The 14,282-nt window shown below is 37.6% G+C and overlaps 1 protein-coding gene across 1 annotated transcript in view; it reads right to left on the reverse strand.

Moving 5' to 3' along the window:
* The window catches only part of NNT (nicotinamide nucleotide transhydrogenase), a 68,831-nt gene that overhangs the window by 38,359 nt on the left and 16,190 nt on the right, over positions 1–14,282 (reverse strand). Inside the window, exons 4-9 of the mRNA XM_083355099.1 lie at positions 10,864–11,081; positions 7,735–7,822; positions 5,724–5,812; positions 3,240–3,427; positions 2,362–2,495; positions 323–514 (exon numbers count right to left, since the gene is read on the reverse strand). Coding sequence (XP_083211225.1) covers positions 323–514; positions 2,362–2,495; positions 3,240–3,427; positions 5,724–5,812; positions 7,735–7,822; positions 10,864–11,081 — 909 coding nt within the window. The remainder of the gene's footprint in view (positions 1–322; positions 515–2,361; positions 2,496–3,239; positions 3,428–5,723; positions 5,813–7,734; positions 7,823–10,863; positions 11,082–14,282) is intronic.

Here is a 14,282-nt window from a genome sequence, read left to right on the forward strand (position 1 = left end):
AGATGTGTGGCTACAGAAATCAAATAAATAAATAAAAGTTATAATGACCACCTCAAAGGGATTTTTCAAGCATAAAACCTAGCAATCCACATTTTAATCCTTCTGAAGTCAAGGATCCTAACCAAATAGCATATCAACAACATTTGTTAATAATATTAATGTTAAATAGTAAATGAAAAATAAGCTACTTTCCTTGCAAAATACATTTCAAAATGGGAATGACTGTATTTCACTCACAGGAAATTCAAATGCAGAGACATAAACAACATTACTTAAATAAAATATACATCCTCAGCTTCAGGAAAAAAAAGAGCCCCTTTACCTTCATTACCACTGTTCCTCTAACAACGTGGTCAAGAGTACCATAATCAAATTCATCTTTTACATTAAAGTAAAAGTTTTCTTTGTCTGGGCTGATGGCTTTCAGGAGCTTTGTGATGTTATTTGAATACAAGGTACTAGCTTGGGTTGCCATTCTGCTGGGCAGGTCTGTGTAACCTATATGTGTGATTCCCTGTAGACAACAAAAATACAGATGAAAGAACATAAGAAAGTGCTTTATGCCAAGTCAGATTCTTTATCTACCTTGTCCAATATTGTTGCTGCTACCTGGGGCCAATTTTTCAGGGTTACAGGCCTAACATATCTAACTTTTCCAGAAGATACTAAAGTTCTACATGCCCTTTGTCATGTATTTGTACATATGATTAAATAAACTTTTAATTTGTGGGAAGAAAAGGAAAAAGAAAATCCATTTATTCAAAATCTAAATCTAGTCATGACAGTAAATGTTGACATAAATAAACCAACTGTTTTCCTATTAACTTTTTGAAAGCAATTTCTGAGTTTATATGGGGCATCTTCCATGATGATAGGCTGACCCTGATTAACAAATATAAGGGTTAGAGTGAGAAGTAGTGATTCTTAGGATGAAGGTGACTGTTAAGTAAACACAGTGCAACTTGGTTTCAAGGCCTCCAAGAACAACAAGTATCTATTGTTTCAGAAAACCAGGAGGAAGAAGCTATTAAGTTGAAATACTGAAGCTATAAAAGGAATTTATATCTTCAGGCAATTAACTGTTGTGAATAGCTTTATTGCTTACAATCAAGATTATAATCTAGCCATGTCTGAAAGTCTTCTATCAAATCTAGTTTAGGAGCTCAATTAGGATACCTTGACCTGTTTTTTTTAAACAAAAGAATTATTCGTTAAATTAGAAAAACCTGAATTAACATACTTCGTGCTTTCATATTTTTATTTTATCTATTTTCATGGGCCTATTTATTTATAGCACAATTTGAAAAAAAAGTACAAGGAAATAAGGGTAGCCCTCAACTTATAATGGCAATTGGTACCACAATTTCCATAGCTAAGCTTTATGCCATCATAAAGCATGACCGAATCGCTTAGTGAAGGTAACTGCTGCAGTCCCAGCTGTTGTTGTTAACTGACTCCCACAGTCCATTAGGTGAGGCAACTTTCTGCTGGCTTCCCACAATCAAATTGAGAAGGAAAGCCAGCTGGAAACTGCAAGTCCCAGACTGGTGGGTGCCAAGTGGAGGAGGAAGCAAAATGGTGCATGGAGATGCAGTGTGGCTCAGAGGGTGAGATGAGAATTAGGGAGTGTGTGGTGTGGGTTGGAGAGGGTGCCCAAGAGTACGCTAAAAAGATGCATCACAGAAGGTAGGCAAGGATGCAGCAAAGGTCAGCAAAGCTATGAGAGAGGTGGGCTGGGGACAGAGATATGCAAGTGGCCAGCATTGTGTAAGTGCTGAGGAGCTGGGGGAGGAGGAATGGATTGGGGAAACTTAGCCCAGCAACCTGCAACTTCCCTGTTGACTTTCCCACTGACATTCTGGGGAAGCCGGAAAGGAAGGTTGCAAATGGTAATCATCTGATCACAGGGCACTGCAACCAATCATAAGAGTGAATCGATGACCATAGTGTGCTGGGACAGCTGGAACTCCAAGGACTGATCATAACCACCATTCACTATCATAACTTTGAAAGATTGCTGAATGTAATGGTCATAGATTGAGGACAACTTGTTATCAAACCCAAGTAGTTGGTATATTGCATGTGTCTGCCCATGGAACACTAAATATATTAAACATTTTACCAATATTGACTAAAACAAATCTGTTGCACATTTGTTCCACTTAGCTGTGAGTAAACAAAGTAAGGAAACTTACTAAGTTTAAGTATGAGATAACTACCATATTCAGAACCCTAAATATTTTGGAGACAAGAAATACCAGGAAATAACCACTTCACAGAGCACTATGCTGGGAGAGTTAGGTTAGAAACTCCTTACTTTATACTTAAAAAGTACAGCTATAAAGAACCTGACAAAGTTACCTTGTGAACATAGAGTTCCTCTGGCTTTGTAGTTTCAATATTTCCCCCTGCTTCAGCAGCTAGATCTACAACCACTGACCCTTCCTTCATCAATTCAATCATATCTTTTCGAAAGAGGATCGGAGCTTTTTTACCTGAAAAGAACAATATTCTAAAGTTGTAAGCTGTACTTAATAACCCGTTCTATCATTTTTCTCTAGATAAAAAGAACACTTAAGCTTTTTCAGTTCTGGAAATTTCCAGAGAATCAGTCTTACTTACAGAAACTTACAGGTAGTCCTTGACTTACAACTGGTCACTTAGTAACCATTCCAAGCTTCGAAAAACCTACCTGAGAGGTACTTTATGGATTCAATGTGCCAACAGACAGTCCCCACCAGTCACGTGACCTTATTTTGGGCATGGGACAGCCAGGCTGCATGTTACAGCATCCCAAATTATTGCATTTTATGACGGTTTTCTGGAAATTGGTATTTAGTTCTGCTTTTCAGTAATACAGTACCCATAGCAAACCATTGGTTTGCTTAACAACCGCAGTGTTTGGTTAATGAGAGCAAGTTCACTTAGTGATTGTGGTGATTAATAACTGTAAAAAAACAACTCGCTTTATGACTGTCGTGAGTTACGACTGTGATAGGCAGGCTCCATTATGTCATAACTTATGGACTACCTGTATAAACATGGAAGGGGCCATTTGGACCACAAACTTGCTGCATAGTGCAAAACTCACCACCTTGTCGAGTACCTAGGTCATGTCAGTCACCATTCCAGAAGTACAGACAATAAATTCCTGGCCTTTAACTTACTTTCTTCAATATGAGTTGGAGCAAAGATTATTACTCCAATCAAACATTCTAGAGAAAAATGAATGTATGTACCGGGAATAAGTGCTGTTGTAATAATGATATCAACTTCTTCACATTGTTTAGCAAAGAGTTTCATTTCAGCTTCAATAAACTCTTTGGACATCTCTTTTGCATAACCTCCTTGGCCTTCCCCAGATTCCTTCATGTCAACTTCCAGAGGCTCAGCACCCAACGATTTAAATTGTTCTAATGCAGCAGCTCTGCCAAGTAGAAAATAAAGCAAACTCTTAATAACAAGGAAAAGGGCAAATAATATACAGAACATTAATACCAGAAATAATTCTATACAGGTGTCTTCAAACTAGAAAATCATATTCTCCCTTAAAAATGACCTCCAATAGAAGCTTGGGATGAATTCAGGTGTGTAGGTAAAGTGATGATGAGTTTGTCACATAAGAATTATTTCAGTACAGAGAAAATGCCTGAATTACTTGTTTTCTTAATCTCACAGGGATGTAATAAAACTTGAAATTTTCAGGAAGCCTGGAGGTCAAACAAAAGTGGTAGTGACCTTGTGAAAACAGTAAGACAAAGAATGTTCACATAGCGATCCTTCATTTTTCTATAAAATGAGCAGCTATGTAAATATGATGAATGAACAAATGAATGAATATCCCTACCTGTTTACTAAACAAACTTTATTTTATTTGCTGTATTTTATTGTTTTTAGTGTCTTGACATTATGATTAAAGATTTTATTGTTGATAACTCTCATCGTAGGTTTTGTTGTTTCGCTGTGGCCTTGTTTATGAGGAGAAGGAGAATAAGAACAAAATAATAATATAAACACTCAAGGTAATGATGGGGATAGGGATACCGCACTGAATGGCCTGAAAATAAGAAGAGAATCAATCAAATTTGAGACTACAGTTCCAAATACAGGTAGTCCTCATTCAGTGGCCACTTGTTCAGCAACCATTCAAAGTTAAGACAGCAACAAACAAGGAGACTTGCAACGAGTCATCATAGTTGCAACCATCCCAGAATTCCTAGTCACATGATGGTGATTTGGGCACTTGGCATTTGGCCCATGAATCACAGGCTTCCAAGAAGCAAAGTCAATAGGGAGGCCAGCTAGAGGCTACAAATAATAAAATGGTGACCACCTAATCTTTTGCCTAATGACTGGAAATAGCCATTGTAGGCCAGTGTGGTCGCATGATGGCATGCTTTATGACCGCAATCAAGTTAGAGATGGAATTGCTGGTCCCAATTACCATAGTTAAGTGAGAACTGCCATTATGTTCAAGCTTTACAGATATAGAATCCCTTTTCATTTCTTCATCTTCATGACAAACGAATGGCTAAAATGCACCCTGCTTGTCCTTTCTATGTATTCCTGAATACATTAAGAGAAATAGCTGAAAAGAGCCATTGGGAGCAACTTGTGACTTTGGCCATGGAAAGCCATTAGGGAAGGTTACAAATGGCAATTACATGACTATGGAACATTGCAACCATCATAATTGCAAACTAGTTGCTAACGGCCCAAATCATGATTATGTGAACCATGGGGCTCTGAGACAGCTGAAACATCAAGGATTAGTTGTAAATACCACTTGTTCAGTGCCGTCACAACTTCAACAGTTGCTGAACAAGTAGTTGGTAACTGAGGACTAACTGTATAGCAACAATGCAGTACTATGGATTATCCCATACTTTCTAATATACAAATATTAAAATGGATTTAATTCTTCGAGAGAAATACTATAATAATCCCCAAAAGAAATTCAAAGAAACCTGAGTGAATTGTCTAAGCAGGTGGCTTCTCAGAAGGGGTTGGAGCTAATTAATACCTTGAGAAGCCCTCAGGAAGCTCCAGAATTATAAGCAACTTTGTGACATCAATAATAATAATAATAATAATAATAATAATAATAATAATAATAATAATAATAATAATAATGAAACAAAATAGTAGCAACCCATACGTGAATGAGTTTGCATTTCAAAAAAAGTAAGTCAAGATGATATTCCTTTACTCCAAAACCTTATGTGAATTATTAAGGTGAATCTCAGAAAAATTTAAAAGCTTGAATTATTCCTTACACCATGTAGTACAGTGGTACTCAGTCATGCAGCCTACTTGGGCTACTCAATAATTCTGAAAAAAGCCACAAAAGCCACAAAGTTATTTTAAGAAGAAATGGAAATAAACTCTTTGCACGCTGTTCTGATTGTTCTTGAGGAACAACAGAATGCAAATGAATTATTAACTAATAAAATTTGAGAACCATTTTTATGTAGTGGTTAAGAAACCAGGCTAGAAACTGGGAAATTGTGACTTCTAATCCCACTTTGGGCACAAAAGCAGCTGGATAATCTTTGGCTAGTGACACCTTCTCAGACCTTCTGCAGAAGGTATCAACTGCAAACCACTTCTGAAAAACCTTGCCTAGAAAATTGCAGGGATTAATCCAAAGAGTTGCCAGGAATCAACAGTGACAGGAAGGATCAAAATAAGTAAATAAATCTTTAAAATTCATATATGTCTACCTGGTGTCAAACCCACGAACTATAGCTCCCATTGATTTAGCTGCTCCTGCAGATGCTAATCCAGCAACTCCACCTCCAATGATCAGAACCTACATCCAAGCAAAGAATTATAATAACTTATACCAATCTAAATTGCAAATACTAAATGACTGGCATGAATCAACATAGAATGAAGATATAGGATGGTTTTAAGTGGCACCCAACAGCAGATGTTTGCCTAAGAACATAAAGCTTCTTGAAAAGGAAAATAATAGCCAATCAATAGTATTGAATATCAGTTATCCAACCCTTAAGGATTTTGCTGGGGGGAAAATTAGCAATCAATACAAGTACTGTTGAATTCTCCCATAGTGGAATGTCTGATTTCCAGTTGATTAGCCAGCTTCAGAAAACTTGAATAGGTATTTAAAAATAAAGATTTCTGGAACAGTCATATGCCTCATTCTTTTGATTCCATACATACAAACAATAAATAGCACTGGTTTAAAAATCTAATTTCTTCAGTCACATCTAGAAATGGCCTCAACAATTTCCACTGTGCTTTTGTCAACTGCAAAGAATCAGGACCACACATTAAGTTCCAGTTGACTTATTGCTCATGCCTATACACCAGAATCTACTCAACTAACTGTCAGCACTAAATTGGCATTTGGCAAGAGTCAATGAGATTCCAGAGGAATTGGACTTGGAGCATTTGTGGACATGTAACAATTCTAGGCTGAGTTGTCTCTTGACTACACCTCCAGGTTCTGTCTCTTCTCTTACAGCTTTGCTTGAAACACAAACAGCTAGTCAGGTGCATGACTATATTAGTATCATTATAAACACAGAATTACTGGTTTACACAATAAAAAAATGCAAGCATTCTTACAGGAACCACATTTTTTTCAAAATTACAAACATGTATTTAAAAAAGAATTTAATGGAGGAAAACCTTTAAAAAAGCCCAGTGCAGTTTGCAATTGTGGAACAATAATTAGGAGGCAAAAAAAACAGAAAAGTAATCATACTGAATTGCTTTAATTCTGTAGAACATCACATCATGCTACATTTCATTGTAACCCTGTATGCCTAATTTATCCTCCTCCTGACACAGAAAGAAAACATCACTTTTGATTGGGCTTATCTTTAGAGGAAAGAGGTTTTGCCAGACATTTTTTTTTACAAATCTGAAGTTTATTTATCATCATTGTAAAGAATGAAAGCTTGACTTCAAAAGATTCTATTGGATCCTGAGTCATGCTTTCTATACTTGTATGCAAGAAACTAATTGTGAAACCTGGAGAAGAATTTTCAGCATTCTTGGCAAGAATTATGTTATCATTGACAGACACCAGATAGCTGCGAGGAATTTACTCTTCCTCCTTCAGAAGAATTTGGTGCTACTGTCTGTACTTTTATAGCAATACTGAAGAACAGAGCAGCACATGAGAAAATCATTTAATATTTTAAAACATAGTCCAGAATGGATGTAATTGTCTTCCACTTTGGAAGAGATAATGTAAGAAATCCATTATTAGCAGATTATATTTGCATTGCAGTAATAGAACATAAATGTTACAAAAGATTGCATGTCTCTGTACAGGACTGCAATGAAACGTATCACTTTAGAAAGTTATTTCAGCTATGATGCTAATGACTGGACCAGTCATGTTATTTAGCCTGAAGTCAAGATTAAAATTACAGTTCACCAGACAAAGTTATTAACATGTGGAAATGACAGACATTTTACTATTTTCCAGCAGCAGTAAACCAGATTTTACATTAATTTTGTAATCTGCATATCTTAAGCTTTAGTTTGAGAGACATTTGTAAATTACTCAGTATTCATTACAATTCAACAAATCACTGCAAACACCAAAAGAAATTACCTTTGATTTTCGAGGGAAAGGTTAAACAGAGTCTCTGGAGAAGAAAACTCACTAAAAGAGATTGTAATCGGCATATCAAGGCACAAAGAGCATTGTTACCTGCTTATGACTGATTCATTACCCATTTTTCCCACACATACCTTAGCTGGAGGAACTTTGCCCGCTGCCGTGATCTGACCAGTGAAAAATCGACCAAAATGATTAGCTGCAAGTACAACTGCCTTGTAACTGTTAAAAGAAGGAAGACCAGCCATCAGTATTATTGCATTTTCATTTTTCCATTGATGTAGTATGGTTTCTGTGTGTGGCTTCAGAGAGTAGCATTTGCTGATCTACCCATCTATCCTCTGTTCCCATTCACATAACCAACATAGCAGAAAAAAGGGGTCCCCAACCCCCGGTCCATGGACTGGTACCAGGCCACAGCATGCCAACAAACCGTCCGCACAAACAAGCAAAGCCCCATCTATGGGATGCAGGCAGCACACAATACCACACACACTCTGGTCCATGGAAAAACCTTTCTCCACAGAACCGATCCCTGGTGCCCAAAAGGTTGGGGACCTCTGGTATAAAGGATAATTCAAATGAATCTGGTAACTGAAAGAAAGAATGGGTCACAACTGGACACAATGCAAATCATGGAATGAGAGACTCATGCTCGAGCACAACTACTAGTGAAAAATAAGTTGTCATTGACACAATTTTATCAAGCTGTTTGCCATCAATTTTGTATGCTTCAATTGCTCCAGATATCAAAATATGAGTCCTGCTTCAGTCAGCCTGACAAAGCAGTTCACATACAGAGAAGTTAAGTCCATGGAAACACCTATCAGCTACAGAAGCTAACAGCAAAACTTCAGGCTAACTGCTATTTTGAGCCCAACTTCAAATGGTGGTTATGAGGAAATGCTGAGAAGCCACCTTGAACTCCTGGAGGACAAGATGGATGTTAATCTAACATAAACAGATTCATTTACAGCACTGCACCATTTTCACTTTTCTGCTTCTCTTGTAGCATGTCTCCTTCTTCAGTTTCAGATTTCCTGATCACAGAGAAGTCCTTCTTCAACTAGTGGATATGAGAAACTTGTGAGATGGGACACTACAGGGAGTGCAGAATTATTAGGCAAATGAATATTTTGACCACATCATCCTCTTTATGCATGTTGTCTTACTCCAAGCTGTGTAGGCTCGAAAGCCTACTACCAATTAAGCATATTAGGTGATGTGCATCTCTGTAATGAGAAGGGGTGTGGTCTAATGACATCAACACCCTGTATCAGGTGTGCATAATTATTAGGCAACCTCCTTTCCTTTGGCAAAATGGGTCAAAAGAAGGACTTGACAGGCTCAGAAAAGTCAAAAATAGTGAGATATCTTGCAGAGGGATGCAGCACTCTTAAAATTGCAAAGCTTCTGAAGCGTGATCATCGAACAATCAAGCGTTTCATTCAAAATAGTCAACAGGGTCGCAAGAAGCGTGTGGAGAAACCAAGGCGCAAAATAACTGCCCATGAACTGAGAAAAGTCAAGCGTGCAGCTGCCAAGATGCCACTTGCCACCAGTTTGGCCATATTTCAGAGCTGCAACATCACTGGAGTGCCCAAAAGCACAAGGTGTGCAATACTCAGAGACATGGCCAAGGTAAGAAAGGCTGAAAGACGACCACCACTGAACAAGACACACAAGCTGAAACGTCAAGACTGGGCCAAGAAATATCTCAAGACTGATTTTTCTAAGGTTTTATGGACTGATGAAATGAGAGTGAGTCTTGATGGGCCAGATGGATGGGCCCGTGGCTGGATTGGTAAAGGGCAGAGAGCTCCAGTCCAACTCAGACGCCAGCAAGGTGGAGGTGGAGTACTGGTTTGGGCTGGTATCATCAAAGATGAGCTTGTGGGGCCTTTTCGGGTTGAGGATGGAGTCAAGCTCAACTCCCAGTCCTACTGCCAGTTTCTGGAAGACACCTTCTTCAAGCAGTGGTACAGGAAGAAGTCTGCATCCTTCAAGAAAAACATGATTTTCATGCAGGACAATGCTCCATCACACGCGTCCAAGTACTCCACAGCGTGGCTGGCAAGAAAGGGTATAAAAGAAGGAAATCTAATGACATGGCCTCCTTGTTCACCTGATCTGAACCCCATTGAGAACCTGTGGTCCATCATCAAATGTGAGATTTACAAGGAGGGAAAACAGTACACCTCTCTGAACAGTGTCTGGGAGGCTGTGGTTGCTGCTGCACGCAATGTTGATGGTGAACAGATCAAAACACTGACATAATCCATGGATGGCAGGCTTTTGAGTGTCCTTGCAAAGAAAGGTGGCTATATTGGTCACTAATTTGTTTTTGTTATGTTTTTGAATGTCAGAAATGTATATTTGTGAATGTTGAGATGTTATATTGGTTTCACTGGTAAAAATAAATAATTGAAATGGGTATATATTTGTTTTTTGTTAAGTTGCCTAATAATTATGCACAGTAATAGTCACCTGCACACACAGATATCCCCCTAAAATAGCTATAACTAAAAACAAACTAAAAACTACTTCCAAAAATATTCAGCTTTGATATTAATGAGTTTTTTGGGTTCATTGAGAACATGGTTGTTGTTCAATAATAAAATTAATCCTCAAAAATACAACTTGCCTAATAATTCTGCACTCCCTGTATATAAATTTGATTAATAAATAATAAATAATGGCTTCAAATTTTTGTTCTTCCTTTGAACTAAAATACAGATAGTCCTTGACATACAACCATTCTTTAGTGACCATTCAAAGTTACAACAGCAATGAAAAAAGTAACTTATGACCATTTTTCACATTTATGACTGTTGTAGCATCCCCAGTCAAGTGATCAAAATTCAGATGCTTGGCAATTGGACGTAATCGTGACGATTGCAGTGTCCTGGGATCATATGATCACAAGCAAAGTCAACGGAGAAGCCAAACTCAATGATTCACTTCACAACTGTGGCAAGAAAGTTCATAAAATGGGCAAAGCTCTCTTAAATGTTTTGCTTAGCAACAGAAACTTTGGGCTCAGTTGTGGTCGTATGTTGAGGATTACCTGTAGGCCTTACTTTCTGAGAACTTTCCAATTGTTAGAAACTGTAATTTCTTTCTTCTTTGCCAGCTTAAGAGCAATGAATTTGTTCACTGAAGAGGAAAGCACACATTTGTCTGAAATATGAATTCCACCCCATTTCAAATTCTTTATTAGTAGAATTCTGCAAATGAGTAAAAAAAAATACGTGGCATCATACCCAGCAATGTTGGCCATAGAGCTGAGAGCATCATATCCCTGAGCAATGGTCACACGTGGAACCTGATCCATAGCCAAGACGGTGGTGTTTTTTTCTGCTAATTTGTTCAGCAGATCTGGGTTTTGAGCTGGATAGATAAAACTGATCAGAGTACCATGTGATTTTAAAAGCTCAATCTCGTGGACACCAAGTACAGAATTAAACATCGGAGCCCTCACCTAGAGAGGAGTAGAAAAAGAGTAAATCACAAAAACTCATAACGCAAGAATGAAAATAAAGTAAAAAAGCAATATTCTAATATATTAATTTTTAAAAGCATTTCATGCTTTTTTCTAACTGCTGTATTTATTTTGTGAACTCCCAAGTGGAATAGGCCTACAAACATGGTAAACAAATAAATAAAATGCTATTTAATAATTTTGTGCTTAATAGTTACATTATTACATATAATTTATTAACAATACCAGTTTATAATCCTAGAGGAGATCAACCCTCACTGCTCTTTAGAAGGCCAGATCCTGAGGCTAAAACTCAAATACTTTGGCCACCTGATGAGAAGGAAGGACTCACTGGAGAAGAGCCTAATGCTCTTGAGGGCAATAGAAGAAGGGGACGACAGAGAATGAGGTGGCTGGATGGAGTCACTGAAGCGGTAGGCGTGAGCTTAAATGGACTCCAGAAGATGGTAGAGGACAGGAAGGCCTGGAGGAACATTGTCCATAGGGTCACGATGAGTCGGACACGACTTCGCAGCTAACAACAACAACCAGTTTATAAATTATTATATTAAGACATGTAAGTCCTAAATGGGACTATTTGTTTAAACTGGCTATTTGTTTAAACTGGCTATTTGTTTAAAAAAGAAACAGCATAAGAACTGGCGCTGGATAAGGGGACAAAGAGGAGGACAGAGAATTTTTAATTCTTTCTTCCTATATTGCAGGCCCATCTCAGCTGGATGGGGCTGCAATGTCTGCCAATTGTACTGGGGGGGGGAAAGCCCTATTTAGGTTACCTAGAAATGTTCTACCAATGCAAAAAGGTATTGGAAAAGAAGAATCCAGAATCTACACAGTTGCTAATGATGTGGAAGATTTGATTTTTCCTTTCTTTACAATAGGAAATTCCTTTAGTTAATGGTACATAAGTTTTTACTTTTAGTTAATAATTAGTTAATTATTATTTAGTTAATAAGTTTTAGTTAATAATTCATGGTTCATTCTGAACTCTCCCCTTAGGGCTATAAGTCTCTCACAAAATATTTCAGAAATGACCTTGTAATGTTTTGGAGAACATCAGCAGCTGGACAAGGACAATGTCTTGCATATTTTTTTAAGTTGGGACATCCTAGTTGCCAAGTCATGCTTTATAATGCCTCTTCCCGAAAACTCTGCTGTTGGTTAATGTAACACCTGCTGTGTCATGATAACAAAAGATGAAGAGTTCCATTCCTGAGATCACCTAATAATCACCTAATCACCTGAAAAAATATCTTAACAAAATTCCTGGGCAGATTTTGCCCACCAGTGTAAGTCAGTGGCTCTAAACTGTTTGACCCAATTATCAATCTCCCAGTCTTGAATAGCATCACCAACATCAACCTCCCCGCCCCCCCCCCAAAAAAATATCACACTGCTGTTTTACAAAAACAACTTACAAACTGGATCCTCAGCCGACAAACAAGCAATTACAAAGTGCTCCATTACCATTAGGATACGCTCAAATTATCCTTGCAGTAATTACCCCTACTTTAAGAAGAATTGGTCTAGTTGAGTATTTCTCAAGGTCATTTCTCATCAGGAATGCTGGTTTTAAGAAAAAATAGATGATTCAAAACAAGGAAGAGTCAGATTGGTGAAAGTTAGTTAGTTAGCTAGTTTATTACTTTATTTGATTTTTTTTAGATTAGTGTTTCTCAACTTAAACTAATTTAAGATGGGTGAACTTCAACTCCCAGAGTTCCCCAGCCACCCATGCTGGCTAGATAATATAATATAAAATAATAAATTATCTAATTATATAGCTTTCACCAACTTTACTCCTCCTTGGTTTGAATCATTTATTTTCACTCAAAACCAGCATCCCTACTGTCAGTGGAGATAGAAGAGTGGGGAAGGACAATTAATCATCATTAAAGTTTCAGTCTATGGAAATAGAATGTTAACACAGTGTTGCCACAGAAAAGTAACAGCAAAATGGACTTTGCTCAGTCAACAGTTTGCCTAATAACTGCATCTGCTCTTCAGCAACTGAAGTTTGCTCTCTGTAAGACAAAGCTTTATCTGATGTGCTTTGTCCTAGTTCCAAAGAAACCTGTGTTAGAATTTCTAATGTTTTTAGAATGGATTGCTGGTGAAAGATTTCAAATAATAAATCTAGCTAGTAAAAGTGACTGAATTTTATAACTCACACACTATGATTTATACCACCATAGATCAAAATACACTGTGTACTATGCAAATAGTATTTTAAGATGATGTTTGAAGAATTAGGACAGGCCCACAGTTCCCAATAGCTAGCAGCATAGCAAGTCCTATATGAGGATGCATACCGATTATGTAGCAATTCTCTTACATAGAGAGCCATTACGGTGCGGTGGTTAAAGCGCTTGTCTAGAAACCAGGAGATTCTGAATTCTAGTCCCACCTTAAGTGTGAAAGATGGCTGAGTGACTGGGGACCAATCACTCTTTCTCAGCCCAACCTACCTCATAGGGTAGTTGTGAGGAAAAAAAAGAAGCAGGAGCATTAGGTATGTTTGCCACCTTGGTATGTGCAATTTTTCAAAACCCAACTTTTGAATTCAACATGCCTACTTCCTGAGTTCAAAATGGCTCTGGATATTTGAAACTGTTGCTTCCCATTTGAAATGGCTATTTCCAACACTTGGGAGATGTTTTGAGCTGGAAATGCTTCCAAAATGATCAGAACAATTAATTTCAAATGCAAATCAACTTCTTTGAACTTATTTTAACAATTTGAATTCAAAAAGCTTTACATAATACATATATACAGGTAATCCTCACTTAACAACCACAACTAGATCCCATCGTTAAGCAAGACATCATGTGATCATGATCTGTGATTTTACTGCTTGCTTCTCCACTAACTTTGCACATCCGAAGCCTGCTGTGAAGCACACAAATGGCAATCGCTTGACTAAGAGAATATTACAATGGTTGTAAGTGTGACAACCAGTTATAAATTTACTTTTTCAATGTCATCATAACTCTGAATGGTCAATAAAGTGAGGACTGCCTGTATATACTTAAATTTGTTTTGACAGACTTCATGCATTTTCATTGTCAGACAGGTTCCCTGTTATTTATTCCATGTTGATTGACCAGCACCTTAAGGATAAACTGATGATAAAGTCGCACTGGCTTCCTTTAATATTTCTTATCCCAGACATGTCAAACC

The sequence above is a fragment of the Vipera ursinii genome (assembly GCF_947247035.1).
Source record: "Vipera ursinii genome assembly, chromosome: 2".
NCBI lineage: Eukaryota > Metazoa > Chordata > Lepidosauria > Squamata > Viperidae > Vipera > Vipera ursinii.